We start from the raw sequence: 21,720 nt of genomic DNA on the forward strand, positions 1-21,720 counted from the left end.
GGAAGTCTTCCTCTATCGCCGCAGCTTGACATAGGGCAGAAAAAAAAAAGATAATCGATGGCGACTTCATGACGGAGGGAATCTACCAGAGGGAGCTTGCTGTTGTTCCTCTATCCCTCCGCTAATAACCTTCAAATTCAACTTCTTTTTCCGGCTTCTCTGATAAACCCAGGCCGTGATAATCGCGTCTCGTCTCTTCGCCTTCACGCCTTGGTTGGACGATCCCGTTCATCTCCCAGATTTGCCATTCGATTACAGAACGAAAGAACATACCACTTCAACGATCGCATACGTCTCAATATTTCATTTCCGCGTTAGGCATGCGCCTATGGAGCAGCAAAGGCAGTCAATGCCTTCTGTGTACACTGCACCCGATAGTCCGTCCTGCAAATCGGGCCTTCGCAACTTCGCCGGTGCTGCAGAGAAAAGCGGTATGGCCAAGCACTTGTTACTGAGTTCTTTTGATGCAATGCTAATTCTTCTTCTTCTTCTTCTTCCACTACCATCAGGGGCAAAAGGATAGAGGCAATCGGGCTAAGAAAGAGCAAGAAAAGAACGCATCACGTCCCAAGTTTCCTCCTAGAGAACGCTCAACATTGACCGGACCTGATTTTGTGGCGGTCGTCAAACAAAGCCTTGAAACCTATCACAGCAGGCTCACGAGAGCGGAAGATTCGACGTCCTTGAAGAGGTGGGATGCCTTTCAACGACAGGTGCTGAATGCATGCAAATTAGACGATCGCAAAACTACCGCGGCCGCAGGTGCTTTGCGCCGCCTCAAGAATGCCTTGCATCAGGCCCACAGCAACTATGGACTTAAGGGACTGAGAGACGAGCTGGAATTCCAGATGTACTCGGAAGATATCACGGCGGAATATGGGGCACCGAACCAGGTCCGGCAGAGGATAATCGCGGATATGCGACGTCCGACGGAGCTGTACCCGCAAGCGCGCGCCATCCAGCGCACCATACACTTACACGTCGGCCCCACTAACTCGGGGAAAACGTACCATGCACTGAAACGCCTGCAAACGTCCAAGACTGGCTTTTACGCTGGGCCGTTGCGACTTCTGGCCCAGGAAGTGTTCCAGCGCTTTTCGACGGCTGGAATCCCCTGCAGCTTGATCACTGGTGATGATGTCAAGATTCACGAAGGTGAAGGTGATGAGCCGGCAGGGATTGTCAGCAATACGGTGGAGATGGTTAGTATAGGACAGTCATATGAAGTCGGTGTCATCGATGAGATCCAAATGATCAGTGATACTCGGCGTGGGTGGGCTTGGACCCGTGCCTTTCTGGGTGCTCGCGTCCAAGAACTTCATCTTTGTGGTGAAACCCGAGTGGTTCCTTTGATTCGAGAGCTGACTGCTCTGACTGGTGACAAACTCGAGATTCACCGCTACGAACGACTGAACGAATTGAAAGTCGCTAAAAAGAGTCTCGGGGGCAATCTAAAGAATCTTCAGAAAGGGGACTGTGTTGTCTCCTTCTCACGCGTTGGGATTCACGCTCTGAAAGCGGAGATCGAAAAAGCCACGGGCAAACGCGCAGCTATCGTCTATGGGAGCTTGCCGGCCGAAATCAGGACCCAGCAGGCTGCACTCTTCAACGATCCGAACAATGACTACGACTTTCTAGTTGCCAGCGACGCTATTGGCATGGGTCTGAACCTGTGAGTTACTTTTGAGACTGGCCGACTTCCTCAGATACTAATATTCCGTCTTTTAGGAGCTGCAAGCGTATCATTTTTGAAACCGTGGTCAAGATGCTCCCGGGAGGTCTTGTACGGCTCACTGTACCAGAGATCAAACAGATCGGAGGGCGAGCAGGTCGTTATCGGCCTGCTGTGCAGCACGGGAAAGTTTCCCAAAATGAGACAGAAGACAATGTCGGTTGGGTGACATCCCTTGAGGAAGTTGATCTACCTTACATCCGGCAGGCAATGGATATCGAGCCCCCTCCCCTTGTTGCGGCGGGCTTACAGGCTCCGGACTCTGTCTTCCAGAAGTTCTCGGCTCATTACCCAGCGAACACTCCCCTGGAATATCTGATCAAGCGCATTTTGTCGGTCGCACAAGTACATCCATTATTCTTTCTGTGCGATCCTCGCAATCAGCTCGAAAACGCCGAGATCATCGATGCCGTCGAAGGGCTGCGCATCCCTGACCAACTGACTCTCATGGCCGCACCTATGTACGTCAAGGATATCATTGGCCGGGATGCAGCTGTTGATTTCGCTCGCGCCGTTGCTGAGAACTCTAACGGTCATCTTCTAAGCTTTTCGAGCCTCAATCTGGAGATTCTCGAACAAGAGGTTTCAGGCAGCAAAGATTACACCACAGAGTTGGAATCTCTGCACAAGTCAATCGTCTTATATCTCTGGCTGAGCTTCCGTTTTGGTGGCATTTTCACGGACCGGACTCTAGCCATGCACGTTAAGGAGTTGTTGGAAGAAAGGATGGTCCGGGCTCTGACAGAATTCTCTGCCAACAAGAAGCTCAGAAAGGACTCTTCTCTCCGACGGCAACAGGCTCTTGAGAGACAGAGTTTGGAAACACAGCGTCTGCTGGCCGAGTCCGCCGATACGACCTACGGTAGCGGCATGACGTTGCTTGATGGTCAAGCGCAAGACGACGCGCTACACACCGATGACTTGCTGGAAGACCCTGTGCTGGAAGACCCCGTGGAGGAAGCTAATCTGCAGGAAGATAGTGCCCAGGAAGAGCCTGTCCAGGAGGATCAGACCCAAGAAAAGTCGAGTGCCCAAGGAGGATCTCACTAGGCTCATAATCGAAGAGACTGCTCTTTCATGAATTGAAGCGCATGTTCGTGCCAATCATGTTATGTTCTTGTGTATATAGAACTCGGGTGGACTATGATCCTTGCGGACTTTTTGTATACTAGAAACTGAGGAAAGGAACAAATGTACAGAGATAACCCTACTCTGCATAATCAAAGTTGAACCTTGCTTGATCGTCACATGCGCAAGGCATGTTAAGCTCTGAGTTACAGTACGAAGCAGTCATCAGTCGAGTAGTTTAGTATTTACTCCGTAGCCACCGTTTTTTGATACACCCAGGAGGCGGTGTAGTGCTGTACATACCTCCGAGCTACACCCGGGCAGTATCTACACCGCCTACCAGAAAGTAAACATAACATCCCATTCACTCCGGTTGTAGATCGGTAACCAGCAGGGCCTGTGGCGTACTTGGGAAACGCTGCAGCTGATCATAGAGGTGAACGCCCAAATCCTGCGTTCGAATCTTGGCTGGCACTTCCAGACGCTGGCTCTACCAGTCGAGATTCACTGGCATGAAAACACCCGGGGATAAGAGGGGTTTTCGTAGCCTGCACTGGCGGGCGAGCTTTTTTTGATCTTGTTGCTTCTTAAATGTTACTTCTCATCATGATTGTTAGTCTAAGCTAAAAGCTCTCTACTTAAGAGCTTCCCAGACCACTGTATGTTATGCCATCGTCAACTTGATCTTTTCGAACCTGGGTTATAGTTCAGCTGAGTAGACAAACATATGTGCAAACATACTGCCAGCGTCTTATCTTATCGGTGGCGGATTACCCCCGAGCACGCCACAACGATTTTCCGCGCCAGTGAGCTTCGCCATTTCGGTGCCGTCGCAGGTCCACCTCCACGGACATTGAAGCAAATCGGGCAGACCAGCTTGTCCTTCGCCCCATCATCAAACCACCTGGAGCGAGTGGTTCGACGCCCCTCGCAATATCGAACGGCCTCTGTACCGAAGTCATTTCTATCTCTCAACGCGAACGCCGACCCGCTTACCCTCCTCAACTGCGAACAAGAAAACAAGAAACAGCATCCGCCATGGATGACCTCCAGTCTCTGGAGCTCTTTTCGCTCGTCTCGCGAATCACCGGGGAGCTCCAGAACCACTTGGGCGTCAGCGACAAGACTCTAGCCGAGTTCGTCATCGACCAGCATCTCAAATGCGGCTCGTTCGCCGAGTTCAAGCAGAGCCTGGAGGAGATGGGCGCCGAATTCCCGCAGAGTCTGATGGAGAGTATCGACCGTCTCGTCCTCACGATGCATCCCAAGTACAAAGCCAAGAACACACAGGAGCAGAACTCGTCCGGAGCGACTGGCGATGACGATATGGATATCCTTGGGGCTCTCGAGAAGAAGGCGCGCGTGTTCAAGGGTCTCGCGGTGCCGGACAAGGTGCAGACGTGGGATGATGAGGACTATACCGCGCGGCAGGGTGTGCAGGAGAGCGATCCGAAAGCTGACGCGATGGACGATACGTTTGCGATGCTGGAAGGGCTGGCGGGCAAGGCGCGCGAGGACAAAGCCCCCTCGTTGTCACGCGTGGATCGCAGCAGCAGGAAGCGGAGTCGAAGCCCGGACTACGACAACCGTGACCATGACCGCGACCGCGACCGCGGGCGCAGGCGCAACGACAGATACCGTTCGCGGTCGAGATCGCACAGCCCTCATTACGGCAGGAGAGAGGCGGAGGATGAGGTGGACGAATTTGGCAGGTCGAAGAGCAAATACAGTAGCCGGGACGACGGATATCGCAATGGACACAGTGAGCGCAGGAGTCGCCGCGACCGAGCGGGGGATGACGACTACTTCCGCAAGCCTCCGCCGGTCGAGCTGGATGACCAGCCTATCCTATACAAAGTATACGATGGTCGTGTGACGGGCGTGAAGGACTTCGGCGCATTCGTCAATCTGTTGGGTGTCAAGGGCAAGGTTGATGGGCTGGTACACGTCTCTGCGATGCAGGAGGGCGCGCGTGTCAATCATCCTTCGGACTTGGTGTCCCGCAACCAGCCAGTCAAGGTCAAGGTCGTCAGCATACAAGGCTCTCGTATTGGTCTGTCCATGAAGGAAGTCGACCAGGTTACTGGCATGGACCTTATTCCTCAGCGGCGTCTAGCGTCCGGGGCGAATATGGAACGTCTCGATGGCACCGGTGACGATGACAGATACGGCAACTTGAGCTCGGATGTGCCTATCATCGAGGACTCAAATGGCAGGCCCATGAAGAACAGGAAGCGTTTGACGTCCCCTGAGAGATGGGAAATAAAACAACTCATTGCCTCCGGTGCTGTTTCGGCGCTCGATTATCCTGACATCGATGAAGAGTATCATGCCACCTTGACCGGAGAAGGTACATTTGAGGAAGAAGAGGATGTTGATATCGAGGTTCGCGATGAGGAGCCGCCCTTCCTGGCGGGACAGACTAAGATGTCACTGGAGTTGTCCCCTATTCGAGTTGTCAAGGCACCGGACGGCTCCATGAACCGAGCCGCAATGGCAGGCACAAACCTGGCAAAGGACAGAAGGGAGCTCAGACAGCAGGAAGCCCAGGACAAAGCAGCAGAGCAAGCAGCCAATGTCGATCTCAATGCGCAATGGCAAGACCCGATGGTGGCGCCGGAGGAGCGCAGGTTCGCTGCAGATCTTCGGAACGCTCAGCAAGCAAAACCCGACGAGGCTGTGCCCGAATGGAAGAGAGTCACAATGGGCAAGAACGTGTCTTTCGGAAAACGGACCAGCATGTCTATCAAAGAGCAGCGGGAGAGCTTGCCCGTCTACAAGTTCCGCAAGCAGTTGCTCGATGCTGTTCGTGACAACCAATTGTTGATTGTCGTTGGTGATACTGGTTCCGGAAAGACAACACAGTTGACACAGTACCTGGCTGAAGGTGGATACGCAAACAATGGTCTCATCGGCTGCACACAACCTCGCCGTGTAGCTGCCATGTCTGTTGCCAAGCGTGTCGCTGAAGAAGTTGGCTGTAAGCTTGGTGCGGAGGTTGGATACACGATTCGTTTCGAGGATTGTACTAGCCCGGAGACGAAGATCAAATACATGACCGACGGTATGCTTCAGAGAGAGATTCTTCTTGACCCGGAACTCAAGAGATACTCTGTGATCATGCTGGACGAGGCACACGAGCGAACGATTGCCACGGACGTTCTTTTCGGTCTGCTAAAGAAGACCATCAAGCGACGCCCTGATCTTCGGCTTATCGTCACCTCGGCCACTCTGGACGCAGAAAAGTTTTCGGAATATTTCAACGGCTGTCCTATCTTCTCTATCCCGGGTCGCACATTCCCGGTCGAGATCATGTACTCCAAGGAGCCCGAGTCCGATTATCTCGATGCAGCCTTGATTACAGTCATGCAGATCCACTTGACGGAACATTCGGGTGATATTCTTCTCTTCTTGACAGGGCAAGAAGAAATTGACACAGCTTGCGAAATTCTATACGAACGGATGAAAGCCCTGGGGTCAACTGTCCCCGAGCTTGTCATTCTTCCTGTGTATTCCGCTCTGCCAAGTGAGATGCAAAGTCGAATTTTCGAGCCTGCACCTCCAGGTGGCAGAAAGGTTGTCATCGCGACGAATATCGCGGAGACCTCCATCACCATTGATAACATCTATTATGTTATCGATCCTGGTTTTGTGAAGCAGAATGCCTACGATCCCAAGCTCGGTATGGACTCGCTGGTTGTCACCCCTATCTCACAGGCGCAAGCCAAGCAACGAGCTGGTCGTGCAGGAAGAACCGGTCCAGGCAAATGCTTCCGTCTTTACACTGAAGCGGCCTACCAATCCGAGATGTTGCCTACCACGATTCCTGAAATTCAACGCCAGAATCTCTCTCACACCATTCTCATGCTCAAGGCAATGGGCATCAACGATCTTCTGCATTTCGATTTCATGGATCCTCCACCAACAAACACTATGCTTACTGCCTTGGAAGAGCTATACGCGCTCTCTGCACTGGATGACGAGGGTCTTTTGACTCGCCTGGGTAGGAAGATGGCAGACTTCCCTATGGAACCGGCCCTCGCCAAGGTCCTAATTGCATCTGTTGACATGGGATGCTCGGAAGAAATGCTAAGCATTGTCGCCATGTTGTCCATTCAGTCAGTGTTCTATCGTCCAAAGGAGAAACAGCAGCAAGCCGATCAGAAGAAGGCCAAATTCCACGATCCGCACGGTGACCACTTAACTCTTCTCAATGTTTACAATGCATGGAAGAACTCGAAATTCAACAACGCATGGTGCTTTGAGAACTTCATTCAAGCGCGTCAGATCCGTCGTGCTCAAGATGTCCGTCAGCAGTTGATGGGCATCATGGATCGGTACCATCACAAGATTGTGTCCTGTGGCCGTAACACTACCAAAGTTCGTCAAGCTTTATGTACGGGTTTCTTCCGCAACGCGGCTCGTAAAGACCCTCAAGAGGGCTACAAGACTCTGGTTGAAGGCACACCGGTCTACATGCACCCCAGCTCCGCGCTGTTCGGGAAACCTTCTGAGCACGTCATCTACCACACATTGGTCCTTACGACGAAGGAGTACATGCATTGCACCACATCCATCGAACCCAAATGGCTGGTCGAAGCCGCGCCGACGTTCTTCAAGGTTGCGCCGACGGATCGACTCTCGAAGCGCAAGAAGGCCGAGCGCATCCAACCTCTGCACAATCGCTTCGCAGGAGAGGACGACTGGCGTCTATCTGCACAGAGGCGCCAAGGCAGAGGTGGTGGTGGTGGAACTTGGGGTTAGTGATTTTGTTTGGTGCTGGTTTAGACTTTATATTCTCTATTTTTTTCAGGCATGTATATGGCAAAGTTACCACCGCATACCCCTCATGAATTTGTGATAAAAACAATACTGTCTTTCATTTTGCGGGTCATAAAATGTAATACTATGGGACTCATGATCTACAAAATATATTACTCTACAGATGGCAAGAGCAACCTTCCACTCCCTGTCGGCTCAATCCCAAAATCTAATGAGAGTTATACGAGTTATATTCGAGCCAACCTGCTTATTCTACGGCTCATGCCTGCGATCTTATACATCTAGATAAGTTATCCGAGTGTCCCATCTCGCAGTATCGCCTTTGCCTGGACGACTTTAACTGGACGACATTCAACTATGCTTAGAGAAAGATATCCATGATCAGTCATAATCCGGTTGGATCTAGACTAGGACTGGTCGTCATCAACTACCTGGGCTCTTCTTTGCTGTTCGATCACCCCGTCAGAGATGTCTCAACTTACGAGGGACTATGCTACCAGGGACTCCTACTGTGGGGGGCTTGTGGTTGCAACTATTTGAGTCTCCCTCTTCGATTGGGTCAATGGTCGCTCTATTACCATAACTTACAGGCTGAAACTGCTTCAAGTACTCACTTCAGTCGGTAGTTATGACCAGTCGGCGTTCGTTACCCTTGGACAGGCGCTTCATAGGGTTATAGGGTTGCGAGGCTAGCACTTCTAAAACAACTACTCGGTAAATATAGTATACTTCAAGCCCAAACCACATGCCAAAAGGCAATGCCGTCGATGCAAGAACTCCTACCAGATCGGTCACCACTCCGGATCTCTCGTCTATGCCTCATCTATGATCCCTGTACACACGAAGTATGCACAACCACCGCCGGTGATGTCTTCCCACCAACGGGAAGCCAGCCTTCCGGGATCAAGGTTCGCCGTTCCTCTTCGATCCCGAGGCTCATCCGGTGACTGCAGCAGGGCCAAAGTGGCTCTCCGTCCGTGGAAGAAGACCCCGAGCGATTAGACTTTGTCACGGGGAACAGGGAAGATTAGCTTCTTCGTATCACCTAGACGCCGACACATATCGCCAGACAAGACTGAACAGCAATGCAAGAGTCACTCACATCACTGGGGGGGGGGTCAGATTCTCGCCGATCTAGTCTACTGTACAGTACTGGAAGATATACACGCGATCTCCCGGTCCTCGACTTTCACACTATAAAAACCCACTCATTCCTCCCAGCCAATATGCCTATTACTACCTCCTTGCTGTACCATACCTCTCATTCCAAGACCGGAAAATATGTCTTGCTCGTCGTCAACATCGTCGTCCTCCCCCTCCACCGCTCCTCCCACCCCGAAGATGTACACTACCCAGCATGACATCGAACAAGCGCTCGTGGGCTCCTGGTCCCTTATCGAGTACTTCTCCGACCCCTACGACGGCAAGGGCCCCTCCCTGCATCCCATGGGCCCCGACGCACGCGGGATCCTCACCTACCACCCGGACGGGTGCATGTCCGTGCACCTCATGCCCGCGACCAACAAGCAGAGACAAACGAGGCAGTCCCGCACGACGCTCAACGACGGCTTCATGTACACCGGTGAATACTGGGTGGAGCTGCACGAGCGGGAGACGAACCGCAGCTTCGTCGTCTGCCACCGCGCCGAGATGGCTTCCTTGCTGCAGTTGGAGGGCAAGGTGCAGCGGCGGCAGGTCACGCTGCCGAGCCGGAATCGGCTGGTCTTGTCGTTTGTGGGCTTCGAGGATCTTGATGTATGTTTTTTTTTTCCATTATCTCTGCTGCTTGGGGATGTGAGGAAAGAGGCTGACTGTGGTGGCTTGTAGGGTCTGATGGTCAGGCCGGAGTTGATGTGGGAGAGAATCAGTCGGCCTTGCAGGGCAGCATCGAGATGAGTTGAAGACGCCTTTGTGGTGGCAGTTTTCCTGGAGGTCTCATGTGTTATGATAAATGTCATATCGTACTCTTTGCTTGCTTTAGAATATATCTCATCGACTTCTGAGGACTGGATACGTAGATCGGCTGGCAAGTCAATATCTGTATTGATCGAGATGTACCGACTGAATATAGACCTAGTATACCAAACACATGCTAGAAAGCACAGACCAATCAAAAACTAGCGGCTAGCCCCCGGCGGCCTTCTAGCGCGACTTCCGGTTTTGGCAGGACTTTTTATGGCGGCGGGCGGCGAGGTGGTGGTAGTAGTGCCTGAGGAACATCAACTGCAAAGGTTGGTGTTATCCTTTCAATCAATTATCATACCTTGTCATACTTCAATGGTTCAACTCTTGGAGTACTGCCCGCTGAGGTAACAACAGTACTTTGCATATGCTAATCTGCACTGCGGTGACAGTGTTGGGTTGGAGTCTACCGTCCAGTTTAAATTCCAGCTCTCCAGTCGAGTTGGCGTATTTACCGTCCAATCAGAGGCCGCAAAACTCTGAAGCCGGCCGGGCGAGGCAGTCAGTTACTGCAGCCATTGATAAGGTGGTGATTTCTTTCGTCTTTGCATCCTTCCAAATAAATTCACAATGTCGTCCCACGACAATCAATTCTCTAGAAACAAGAGGAGAAAGTTGGACAGTGCCCCGGAGGGCGAGGAAATTCCTGCCACCATTACCTCGCACACTCACCTCCGAACTGCACTGACCTTTCAGCAAAACCCTGCCGAATCTAAGCAAGGTACCTCGCCTCCAATGGTTAGCGGAACCTGAATATTGACAACGTGAATAGGACTACGAAAATTCAAGGATTTCCTCTCTTCTATCGTACTGGCAGAGAATGAGGCCGAGAAAGCCAAAAAGTTCCGCATTCTCAAAGCTTATTGTGATTCGCAGTTCTCGCAAACTAATGAAAATGAGGCTGTCTGCTTCCCGGACCTGGTTCAGACCTGGGGTTTTGCTGATAGCAATAACAACGAGTCGTTATTGACCACGGTTCCTGCCATCCTCGCTCAATTCTTCAAGACCATCTCCACCAATCTGGAGTTCCGGGACTTCGGCGTGGCATTATGCAAGTATCTCTTGCAGAAAGAGCAGCTGAGGCTGTTCAACCGCGGTTTGACTGCGATCAAATCCAAGGAGCATCTCATCTCTCCCTGCCTGCGTCTCTTGACGGAGATGGTTACCTTCGACGGAGGTGCTGTCGCACGCCAGGTCTACCAGGCGCGGCACGTTACGTTCAAACGTATCGAGTTCTTCCTGACGCCGAACAAGGCCCAGTTGGAAGAGATGGCCGAGGATGGACACAAGTCTACGTTGCGAAGGAACGCTCAAAAGTATGTCCTTGCTAATTTCAAGTTCCAGCACGCCAACTCAAAAAGCGATATCATCGGAGAGCACAAGGCGATCAGAGCATTCCTCGAATATATCAGGAAGGATCCCCGGGACATTGTTCTTGAAATTCTCCAATCCATTGAAAGAGATGTCATTCGCGATACGTCCATCCCTCGCCATGTAAAGACGAAGTTCTTCAGCCGGTGGAACCTTGAGCGACTTGTGACACTGTATGGCTATGACCGCGAGTCAGAGGAGCCCAACCCAACCGGCGTCTCAACGGCAAATGAGGTCCATAAGATCTTGATGAACGTTTGCACGAACTCTGATCTCGGCGTCCTGCTGCCTGAAACCGGCTGGTATCCCACTGGTAGCGACCCTGAAACCTTGCCGACGGATGACGATACCCTGATTGATCTGGGCCTGGATTCAGCAGTCTATCTCGACAAGTATAACAAGACCGTGCCGGTCCGGAATGGAACGCTGTCTTATCTGATCCAGGCTCTCCGTCCGGATGCAGATAGTCTTCAGATCGAGCTTCTCGTTGCTATCTTCAAAGCGGCACCAGAGCTGGTAGCCGACTTTTTCACCAAGAAGACCATGTTCACTGCGGACCCCAAACCTACTCCCTCCTGGATGGCAGAGTCAGCCCTTCTCTTCTCCACTGTTCAACTCCCAGTTCCTTCGAATTGTGGTTATAAGGAAAAATCACCTCCGATGCCACCGCCAGTGTCGGTGGTCATTGAGAACGTTCTCCCGCGCCCTCTCTCACAGAAGATCCTAAGTCGCTGCCTCAACATGAACACGGAGATCGTCACGCTCTTCGCCGTGAGGATTCTTACGATTGCCTTCAACAAGTTGCGGGCAGTCTTGAAGATTTTCAATTCTGATCATGGCGTCAGCCAGTCGCTTTGGATGCAGGCGGCCAGCAAACTGATTGCTGAGTTCTGTCGGAGGTGCCCGGCTGTCAAGGAGGTCATTGTCTTGTTCAAGAGAACGGCCAAGGAAGATTTACAGCAACAAGAGGCGGTGTCGGAGCTTCTTGCATGCTATTATGAGATCGTTCCAGATGCTGCGTTGGAAGAAGGATTCGATGTCTCATTGGTCATGGTTGACATCCTGAAGAAGCTAGACGAGCAGAATCTTGATGCAGACGACACCGAACTTTTGCTGAGTGAACTGCAAAATCTGCTCAAGATCACCCAGCAGTCTTCATCGATGCGCTGGTGGCAACAGCCTGGTAAGTCAAGTCGGTTCTATATCTACGATCAACTGCTAAACCCTGTAGCATCTATGCAATACTCGGCTTTCACCTCGATCTTGAAAGTTTTGGTCCAGGCCTCGTCACGAGAGTCTTTGAGTGAGATTGACAGTCTACTCAGAAAGGTACTCAATGAGTATTCGATCATTCAGAATGACTCCATCTTTCCGTCGATCTTATCTAGCTTCGAGACTACCGACTCGGACAAGCTTCAACAGCAATTGTCTTTCTTTGACAACTGTGTTTGCCGTATTGCGAAGAAGCCCGTCCATTATCAAGACCTACTTGAAACCTCATTCCCAGAGGTGTCAAAGCCGGTGAGTCTCATATTGGCTGCTGTTCTCGAGCAGTGGCCGTTCGTTGTGAAGGCTGGCGATAAAGCCGTGGAACTCGCCGTGAGTGCTTGGGTTGTCAAGCTGCTCGCGAGCTTGAAACGCGCCGGGGAAGACTCTAAAGCCTTGAAAACCGCTCGAGACACGTTAATGGGCGGCACTGAGAACAAGAAATCCAAGTCGGCTTTGAAAAAGGCGTGGAAAGAAAGCGAAGAACCGGAAGACGACAATTCTGGGGAAGTCCGTACATCTACGCAAGATAAAGTGACCACCGAAACGAGTGGACAACCGGAGGTGGACTTGGATGAGATCTTTGGCACATTGCCCGTCGAGGGCACCACTCATAACGAACTGTACCGATGGGAGAAGGATGAAATCGATGTGGCAATCGAGCAGGGTCGGATTGCCGATTTGATGCTCTGCCTGTGCTCAGCGCATGAGGAAATCCGCCGACAGGCATTTGCGAATGTGACTCGCTTCATGGCGAAGCTTAAGGTATGCCTATTTCCGTTGAATAGATACTGCTACAGGCCTTGACTGACTTTCTACCCTAGGACTCCAAGTATGCCGAATGGCGGTCCGTCTACATCCTCACGGGGGAGCTCCTTGAAACCGTCAAACAAATCGGTCTCGAGTCTCCTGTGCCGTGGATTGTAGGAGAATGTGCCTCTAGCTGTCTCGATGTCCTAACCAACCCAATGCACAAACTGTATGGGAAGGTCAACAAATTCCTGCAGAAGGCTCCTTCTTGGGAGCTAGAGAAGATCCCCTCTTTCTGGATTGACAAGATCTTGTTGCATGAGCCTGAGCTTGACGATGGGTACTTCGAAGAGACCGGGTGGCTATTCGATCTACTCATCAAAGGTCTTCGCACTGAAGTGGTATGCTTGTTCCGTTCCTGAATTTACCTCTGCTTGTACATGCGCTCACGAAAAACATTAGGACATGGATATCTATCGCCGAGCCAACGTCTTTGAACGATCCCTCTCTTATTATGAAGCACCGAGTGCAGCCCACTCGGTCAAGAGAAAGATCCTGCAACTTCTGTATCGCACCACCCAAGTGCAGGGTAGCACGACGCTGATTACGAGGGCGGGCATAATGAGCTGGATTCAGAGTCAGATCCCAGCCGTGACGGCTAAAGAGACGCCCACGTTCACGGCCATTGCCCACAGCCTGCAGCGAACCTCTGACAGCGACCGGGTGGAAAAATGGAGTGGAGGTGCCGTGCTGAAAGCGGTTGAGAACATTGTGGGTTAGGGACTACCTGTTGGGGATATTATAATAGTTGTATATGCTCGATAGACATGTGTTGGAATCCAATTGGCGCTCGGTTGAGATGGTATACTAGTGCAACCTGGAGATATCCGTAAGCTCAACGCCTCTTGGTCAGCTCTAGGCGAAAGATTCGAGGTAACAAGTGAGTTTCGACACGAGAGACACCTAGCCATGCACCATGTCATCATTTTCTACCCCTCATGAATGGAGTTCAGGGAGAACCAGTTGCTCTGCGCCGTAACGAGGCAAAGTCATAGGGTGCAGGGGCCGAGGCAAACGGGGATTGGTAGTAACTGGTCAGAATAACAGCATAATCATGGAAGTGCATGGTACTTTTAGTCTAGTAATTAATTCAATCCTTATTAAAGACGATAAAGTGCCAGGTCATAACTTTGGGAGGTGGTGTTTACTCGTAGTTGGAATTAATTATTGATTGATTGAGTCTGGGGGGGTGTCAGGCGAGTTGCCTGATTGGGTAATGCACACGTTTTGCAGTGCCGTAAACTTCGCCTCGATCTTTTGCCTGCCCGCACCGCAACTTGGGAACTTCCACCCTTTCACCTGAACTGAACTGCCTCTCTCTCTCTCTCTCTCTCTCTCTCTCTCTCCTTCTCCTCTTCCCTCTTCCTCCCCCTCAAACCCGCCCCGTTCATACGCCCCCAACCCCCGTACCCTCCACATTGTTCCTGCAGCCTTCTGCTTCATTTCTATCTCCGATTCACTCCCTGATTTTGATCCTACTATCATTTCCGAGAGAGTTCATCGTGGAAAATTTTCCAACTGTTGTGGTGCCCCTCATCCGCTCCCACCCCCCCCCAAACCAGTTGCTTGAACACTTGACCGATCGAAGCTCCCTCCGCCTTTCGGCCTTGCCACTGGCAACGGCCTGCCATCTTTGGCTCGTTTGATCTTCCTACGCACCTGTCGCAATCAATCCCAGCTCCTCTTCAGCTCTAACTCAAACTCAAATCACCTCTCTCTCCGTGCTTCACTCTTATCATATCTCTCACTATCGCTACTCACTCATCATCACTCCCGTCCGCAACCAATGAAATCGTTGTAAACGCAACCCCCGGATAGCATCACACACTCTCCTCCTGGCCATCCTCATGGCACGACGTTATCATATCGATGAGCTGCTATGGCTGCGCGGATCGCCTCTGGTCGTTCGACCTCCTACACTGCCGCCAGTAGACGAATGGATGGGGTAGGGCACCTTGATGATATCCTCTCCCCACAAATGGCCCCAGCCAAAGGTCGTCATGAAGCTGATACATTCTACTTCTAGCCCCATCCCCGACCCAACTACACAACGGAAAACCTCAAATTCACGAGAATCCACCAATCCCAATGAGACTACACCTAGACGGCCGAGCCTCTTCGATACCCGTCACATGTCCCGGAACTCGAACTCAGGTAAAGAACACAGTCTACTTGCCGAGACGGAATAGCACGGCCATCACTAACACGAGCATTTGCTGCTGTATCGCAGAGGATATCATTCTCGGACCTCCTAAGACCGCCTTCGCTTCTGCCTCTCGCATCGCTGGTAAGGGATCCATAGATTCCACGGATAGGTCATCCAGGCCGCACGATGCCGAGGACCTGAAAACCGATCGGTTTGCCTTTCGAGACAAGTTCTTCAAGGAACGGGATCCCAACGACAGGGATTTTGATCGACGCGATGGGAAGATGGGTGCGTTCAATGCTCGGCGCGGGGACAAGGAAGACTGGATTAATGGACGTCCTCGTCGCACGTTTGGCCCGGAGGAACAGGACCGCAAGCCCAGACGTAATGGAGAGTTCGACCGATGGGATACTCGCGACCAACGTGAGCCGACTCATGATCGGACTGTGAGAGACAGCAAGGATACTCGGTTCACCCTTCGCAAGGACGGTACACCGGGGCGCGCTAGGCATGAAGGAAGCTGGTTCCGAGAGGACAACGCTCCCCACGAAACACCCGAAGCGGAGGAGGACAAGACCCCGATCCGTAACCGAGAATGGCGTCGGGATCGACACGGTGCTGATCGCGATTGGACCCGTGGTGCCAAACTTGAACAGGAGCCTGAGTGGCTGGATACCAACGACAAGGATGAGTATCGGAGGGTGCATACACAGGAGGACTTTGAGCGTTGGAAGGAGCGAATGAAAGCTGGATCTCAGCCTCATGCAACGGACAACCACGAGGTTCCTGCCGAGATTGAAGTTGCACCCCCTCAGCAGCAGCCAGATACTCGACCTACCGATGGGGAGATCTTCAGCAGTAATGGCACCCCCTTCCAGCAAGACTCAGCCATGGAGCGTTTCTTTGGATTGCTGAGCGAATCCAAGCCTGCGCCTGCGCCTGCGCCTGCGCCGGAGGTCAGCGCCCCGCCGGTGCAAGTGGAGGCAACTCCAAAGAAGGAGGCTCAAGCTGCTAAAGCCATGAAGTCTTCTCGATTTGCTGGACTTTTTAGTCCTCCGCCCGGAAGTCCTGCGAGAGATCCAGAACCTCAACATGATACCAGATCTCCAGCTCTGACGCCTGCCGGTTCCACCGATGCCGACCAAGAAGGATTTCAACGTATTCTGCTTATGCTTGGAGGCGGAAAATCGCGTAACGGGACACCACATAATGATACTATGCCTGCTAATCGGCCTCCCTCCTTGGTGCAGGCGGAACAGGTTCAGAGCGCTGTTTCTTCTCCTTCTCGAGAACATATCAAGCGACAGGAGTATCTAGCTATGCTGGAGACGCCGTCTCGAGCCGCTGGCCCTCCATTCAAGGAAAACCCATACCCCCCGGAAACACAGGCTCGTGACAGAGAGCACCTTCTACGACTGATGCAGCAAGTTCGCGTCACTCCTGTAAATGGCCCTGCTCCGGGTGGCCATAATCAGCCACAGAGTGCCGGTCCTGTGCCCGGTATGATGAACATGCCGGATGTACTGTCTCCTCCTCCAGGTATCCCTCCTGTTCAAAAGGGTCCCAACTTTCTGGATGATCCGGCGATTGCGAATATCCAGAGAGCTGACGCTGAACACCTTCGGAGACGGCCCGTGAATGGGCCCCCGATGGGATACTTTGACGACATTCCTTTCCCTCCTGGTGGCCAAGTCCCCATCACGCCCGGTGGAACCAGGGCTCCTCACGGTCAAGGACATCCTCCCATGGGTATGCAAAGACCGCCCGGCTTCGAGCATATGCCGCCTCCTGGGTGGGCGGGCCCTCAAATGCCCCCGCAGCCTGCTGGTGGACCGGCGCCTTTGGCCCCTCCCCCAGGTATCCCAACTCCTACACGTGGTGTAAACCCAACCTACATGGCAAACATGATGCCAATGCACGGAAATGCTCCTCCTCTCAACGAGCGTGAGCCTTTCCCGCGCGCCAATGGCGGTGGTTCGGCCGGCTTCCCTCCGCCTCCTGGGATGATGCCTCCCCCTGGTTACATGAACGGCCCCCCGCCCTCATTTCCGCCTATGCCACATAACGGCGATGTTATGATGGGACTCGGACCTCGCGGACAGCCTCCTTTCGAGGGCGTTCCCCCACCACAAGGTCCTCCACCTTCATCTCGACACCTGTTGGATATGTTCGGTCAAGTTGGCGGTGATGTCCGCGGTGGCATGATTGGACCTGGACAGTTCAGATAAGCGTAACAGGGCAGCGAGGGTGCCCAAATGCTCGTCCTAGTTCCAGGTAATGGAGGATATCTCGAACACATATTCGTCCATATCTTGCAGGCGCCCGTCAATTCCCCCTTGTTATGCTATCTTGATACATGGGCATTGCCTGTATCTGTTTCTTACCTATTTATTTTGCTACTAGCTGGATGCATGGCAGAGGTGGGTGTGGAAGGCTTGCTGACAGGATATCGGCTCTGTGACGAGTACTGAGAGACTGTATCACCACTGGATTCTCTCCTTTGCGGGACAACCCCTTCCAAATGAAATGACAAAATCGAGAGCAATAGGCCGATACTAGCTAGGTCTTATCTTTAACAGATAATGATCTCGCGCCATCACAAATGCGCCTGAGTTTCGAGAAGGCTTGATGGCCCCAATGAAGTTCTATTGTTCGACTGTGGTTCCTTGCTTGTAGATCAGTTGTAGGAAACGTGTAGATATAGTAGGACACATCCATCAGAGAATCATCCCAATGCTCTAGTTGACATTGTGAGTGTATGTAGTCAATCACGAGCCTGCGCGCTTTGGCTTTGCCTCTTATAGATTGGCCCGCTGTCCAGTTGCGAATTCCCCCCTTCTCCCTCCCCTCCCATCCTTCCCTTTGGCATCCCTCGCCAATTCCACCGTCAACAGGCCTTATTCAGGTGGTGGCAGCTATCTTCCTCAGTCTCTGCTCCTGCCTCGTTGATCAAGTTCCCACAGTGATGAGACGAATCGTCATCGCTATCGCCAGCCTCGCTTGACTGGTTTCTCGGTACAGTATCTCCTCTAGATTCACCACAACAGTGACGCCGACTTTTGTGTCTCACAATCCTGGTGTGTGTATATCTTCAGACTTGCATCTACATTGCAGTGCAGGAGTTTACTCTTCGATATCCGTATTCGCTAGGACTTATTTGAACTTGATGCCTCCGAGAACAAGCACCTGATATGACCAAGAGTAATCTCTTCCTGCTTGAGAATCAAAAACGCGAGCACAAAGCTACCGTACAAGTGTACTGAAACCATGGACACTGTGAGTCGAACCTGTGTCCCGATAGTTCTTCAAATTATCATTCATTGCACACACTTTCTTAACCTTTCGTGGCACTTTATATACTGACATCACACGAACTCAGTCCTGGACGACCACGAACCACAGCGTCAAAATGATCACTCCTCCGTACAACGCGAAGCGATCCTCTTCTCCCAATGCCAAAGTCCGCACATCCACGCAGCGCAGAGAAGCGGAAGATCTTGACGACGGCAAACAGAGAAACCTCGAGAACAAGAACGCAAGCTCTCCTCCACGCCGCCATTACGATAAGAAGCGGAAGACCGAGCGGAACAGTACGGACGCTCTCGAAGCAGCTTTGAACCTGCCCAGCTTTGCATGTGCTGCGTCTCTCCTCGATCCGATGAAGTTCTCCCACGCAAGGGCCGCCGGCGCAACGGGTAGACAACAGATGGATGTTGACCGGGTCATGGCCTATGGAGTGGACGAGCCAAGCGGTCACTTTCCAAGCACACTCTCTGATTCTTCACCCTCCAATGGTATAGCGGGACTTGCTGCTGGCGAGGTGGCAGACGCAGCCGGCTGTGCTGTCCCGCCACCGGCCCCCCACCCCTCCTCACACACGTATCGTACTTACATTCCCGTTCTCAGCTCAGAGTATCCCCTGAATTACCTCCTCTCCACTGATCTTGAGCCTTGCGCAGCAGCAGAGAACCAGGCTCATCACCATAATCATTACCATCATTCCTTCTCCAGGACGGGGTTTCCTATCTACGAAGACCCCGACGACATTGAGATTCAATTCCAAGAAATCAGAGTGAACATCTTCGCTCCATGGGACGAAGACAAGGAGAACATCGACGAAGGATCTTGGAACGGTGAGCCCGTAGAAGAAGAAGAAGAGGGAGGAGGAGGTGAGCAACACCACGAAGACAGCAGCAACGCCGTGACAATCTATTCGAACCGCAGCACCCGCAACGGCAACACCCACATCTTCGAAAGCCATGACCTCACCCTCAACACTAACCTGGAGACGGACACAGACATGAACATGGATATGGATCTCGACCTAGATCTCGACAGTATCACCATGTTCCCCGCCCCCGAGAACAGTCTCTCCAGCACGCCCACCACCCAACACTCCATGGACACCAATGCCTTCAACTGGGATGTCAACGCGCACCTCACCACCATCCTCACTACCACCACAGGCGATACCAACCCGCCGTCTGCAGCGCTCTTCGACGAACCCGATGCCACCGTCGGACCGTGGACTCACGTCCCCGACCTCGTGGCTCCTTTCTCAGTGGTTACGAGCCAAGAGCTGCTCATAGATGATGGCACAAACCACGCTACACTGGCTCCAGTCGAGGATATTATTATCAATCCTCCTCCGGAGTTCGACTTCGCAGAGCACGATCAGGTCACGCCGGACGCGAGTGGTCTCTGGCTGCCCTGGTCCACGCAAAGCCTGACTGCGTCGGAGATGGCCGCGCTTGCGCTCTCGGTGGCGAGGCAGCGGGAGGAACAGATGCAGGGGGATCAGATGCTGCCGCAGATAACGGTACAGACTGATATGGCTGCCGCTGGAGGAAAAAGGGTCCGTCGTGGTACGAGGCGACTGTAAGCTGTCCTGTGCTTGCCTTTGAGCTTGTACATGAACTGCGTGTAATTTACCTGTGTCTGCGGATCCCAGCCCTAATGGAGGATGAAATGGGACGAGACGAAAGGCTGAGAGTGCCTATGGTGTTGATCGCTTTGCTTGCTTGTTTACATGTTTGAGTACTCTCGATGCATTGTTTCGGATTGCAGGCGAATATCGGGGTTATGGTTTGATGACTGGTTTGTATTGTATTCTGAAGCTTAAGAGCTCTATGGCTAATGTGATCCTTCCACTGCAATACGTGACTTCAAAACTCCTACATAGCGTGTTTCTTGCCCAAGCACCAACACTTTACAAAGATTATATGATATCAAGATAAGTAGTACGTAGGAAGTGCGTGGCGTTCCGGAAGTATGTGGGCTGGCTCCCTCTAGTACTATATACGTACGTAACTCGGCGCACTTCGTCTCTCATTGAGTCACCCTAGTTGTTAATCTTCACCAGGCTTACCGGATGATGCCATTAGACACCAACCTTTGGACTCTTCTGCAGTACATGTACACATCTACCTCTAATCTGGGCTCTCCCTACCGAGACCTTCAGCATGGAATTCCCCCCCCCCCTTCACAATCTTCAAGCCGTCTAGAACGCGACGCCTCCACCACCACTGCCCAGCGTCAGATAACCGCCCGACTTGAGCGGTACCGCGCCCCCAATTCGGACTCCGACACCATCCATTTCCTCCACTGTGTATTCAAGTATCTCCCCGCCGAAGGCCAGCTGCAACTCGCCCGCGACGTGGCCCGGTGCTCGCACGATCACGAGGTCTCACAGCTCGCCCAGTACATCGATAGGGCTCTACTCCGGCCGATGCTGGCCACCGGGGACCGCCGCACCACGCCCGCAATCAGGCCCGCCACCCCGCCGTCTCCATGTCCATACCCTGGAGTCGAGGACGACGACGACGACTCCTCCACCACCATCATCCTCGAGAACGTACTCCTCGCCCCGGACGCCTCCACGACGGATATGGCCGACGAGCAGCAGCTGCTGCTGCGCCGCACGTGCCTCCAGCGCGACCACCATCGGTGCCTGATCAGCGGGCTCTGGGATTTCGGTTACCAGGACAAACCAGTCAACGAACTGTACGGCTCGGTAGAAACCACGCCGATCCTCCCGTTGGGGCCGCCGCGGGCGAGGGAAGGGGGAGATGGATCCCGGCGGACGACGACGACGACGACGACGACGACGAACGCGACCACAACGCGGCGGTCTAGCAGTGTCTCCGCCGGTATTTCCCGGCGATGCGGGATGGGGATGGTTTCTATCACGAGCATCCCGCGGGGAACTCCTCGTGCGGAGAACGTCCTGATGCTGATGGACCTTGCCTTGGCCCAGATGGAATTCCGTTCGCTTTTTGCCCTCATCCTCGACGAAATGGAGGAGGCGACCCCCCCCGACCCCGGGTCAGTATCGGACCAAGATGTTCCCGAGGCTCAGAGAGAGCGTTACTGCGCCTCCATGTGCCCGAATCCGTGACGATTGAACCGTCACGGCGTGGACGCGCCGAATTGGGTCCTGCTCGCGGTGCATGCGGCCGTGGGGAATACCCTGCACGCCTCGGGACATGGGCCGTTGATCGACGAGACCCTCGGGCGCCTTGAGGACGATCCTGGCGCGGTCGATCTCGCGCGGGACGGGAGCACTGATCTTGAGGAATTTGTT

The 21,720-nt window shown here is 52.8% G+C and overlaps 5 protein-coding genes across 5 annotated transcripts; all 5 read left to right on the forward strand.

The window, feature by feature from the left end:
* Positions 1 to 42: 42 nt before the first annotated feature.
* BO86DRAFT_447977 (ATP-dependent RNA helicase SUV3) lies at positions 43 to 2,935 on the forward strand. Its single transcript, XM_025676618.1, has 3 exons — positions 43 to 431; positions 510 to 1,672; positions 1,729 to 2,935. Exons 1-3 carry the CDS (start codon positions 321 to 323, stop codon positions 2,780 to 2,782), a joined length of 2,328 nt encoding a protein of 775 aa, XP_025528166.1. The 5' UTR covers positions 43 to 320; the 3' UTR covers positions 2,783 to 2,935.
* A 5,928-nt stretch (positions 2,936 to 8,863) lies between these two features.
* Positions 8,864 to 9,478, forward strand: BO86DRAFT_399229 (uncharacterized protein; the record flags this gene model as incomplete). The annotated part of the gene is made up of 2 exons (XM_025673616.1): positions 8,864 to 9,337; positions 9,410 to 9,478. The coding sequence occupies 2 exons, from the start codon at positions 8,864 to 8,866 to the stop codon at positions 9,476 to 9,478; spliced, it is 543 nt and encodes a 180-aa protein (XP_025528167.1).
* Positions 9,479 to 10,103: 625 nt separating this feature from the next.
* BO86DRAFT_409588 (NPA1/URB1 family protein) lies at positions 10,104 to 13,776 on the forward strand. The gene is made up of 5 exons (XM_025674425.1): positions 10,104 to 10,265; positions 10,317 to 12,098; positions 12,147 to 12,946; positions 13,006 to 13,332; positions 13,394 to 13,776. The coding sequence occupies exons 1-5, from the start codon at positions 10,115 to 10,117 to the stop codon at positions 13,709 to 13,711; spliced, it is 3,378 nt and encodes a 1,125-aa protein (XP_025528168.1). The 5' UTR covers positions 10,104 to 10,114; the 3' UTR covers positions 13,712 to 13,776.
* A 924-nt stretch (positions 13,777 to 14,700) lies between these two features.
* BO86DRAFT_86131 (uncharacterized protein) lies at positions 14,701 to 17,531 on the forward strand. The gene is made up of 3 exons (XM_025677742.1): positions 14,701 to 14,936; positions 15,018 to 15,145; positions 15,222 to 17,531. The coding sequence occupies exons 1-3, from the start codon at positions 14,839 to 14,841 to the stop codon at positions 17,363 to 17,365; spliced, it is 2,370 nt and encodes a 789-aa protein (XP_025528169.1). The 5' UTR covers positions 14,701 to 14,838; the 3' UTR covers positions 17,366 to 17,531.
* Positions 17,532 to 18,404: 873 nt separating this feature from the next.
* On the forward strand, positions 18,405 to 21,534 carry BO86DRAFT_409590 (uncharacterized protein; the record flags this gene model as incomplete). Its single annotated transcript, XM_025674426.1, has 3 exons — positions 18,405 to 18,413; positions 18,517 to 20,002; positions 20,642 to 21,534. 3 exons carry the CDS (start codon positions 18,405 to 18,407, stop codon positions 21,532 to 21,534), a joined length of 2,388 nt encoding a protein of 795 aa, XP_025528170.1.
* Positions 21,535 to 21,720: the final 186 nt, after the last annotated feature.

The sequence above is a fragment of the Aspergillus japonicus genome, assembly GCF_003184785.1.
Source record: "Aspergillus japonicus CBS 114.51 unplaced genomic scaffold BO86scaffold_21, whole genome shotgun sequence".
Classification (NCBI taxonomy): domain Eukaryota; kingdom Fungi; phylum Ascomycota; class Eurotiomycetes; order Eurotiales; family Aspergillaceae; genus Aspergillus; species Aspergillus japonicus.

Coding starts and splice junctions, on each gene's coding strand:
- BO86DRAFT_447977 (XM_025676618.1), top strand. CDS start 321: ATGCGCCTATGGAGCAGCAAAGGCAGTCAATGCCTTCTGTGTACACTG. Junction 432..509: donor CGGTGCTGCAGAGAAAAGCG/GTATGGCCAAGC, acceptor CACTACCATCAG/GGGCAAAAGGATAGAGGCAA. Junction 1,673..1,728: donor ATTGGCATGGGTCTGAACCT/GTGAGTTACTTT, acceptor TCCGTCTTTTAG/GAGCTGCAAGCGTATCATTT.
- BO86DRAFT_409588 (XM_025674425.1), top strand. CDS start 10,115: ATGTCGTCCCACGACAATCAATTCTCTAGAAACAAGAGGAGAAAGTTG. Junction 10,266..10,316: donor CCCTGCCGAATCTAAGCAAG/GTACCTCGCCTC, acceptor CAACGTGAATAG/GACTACGAAAATTCAAGGAT. Junction 13,333..13,393: donor AAGGTCTTCGCACTGAAGTG/GTATGCTTGTTC, acceptor GAAAAACATTAG/GACATGGATATCTATCGCCG.
- BO86DRAFT_86131 (XM_025677742.1), top strand. CDS start 14,839: ATGGCACGACGTTATCATATCGATGAGCTGCTATGGCTGCGCGGATCG. Junction 14,937..15,017: donor CCAGTAGACGAATGGATGGG/GTAGGGCACCTT, acceptor TTCTACTTCTAG/CCCCATCCCCGACCCAACTA. Junction 15,146..15,221: donor GTCCCGGAACTCGAACTCAG/GTAAAGAACACA, acceptor GCTGTATCGCAG/AGGATATCATTCTCGGACCT.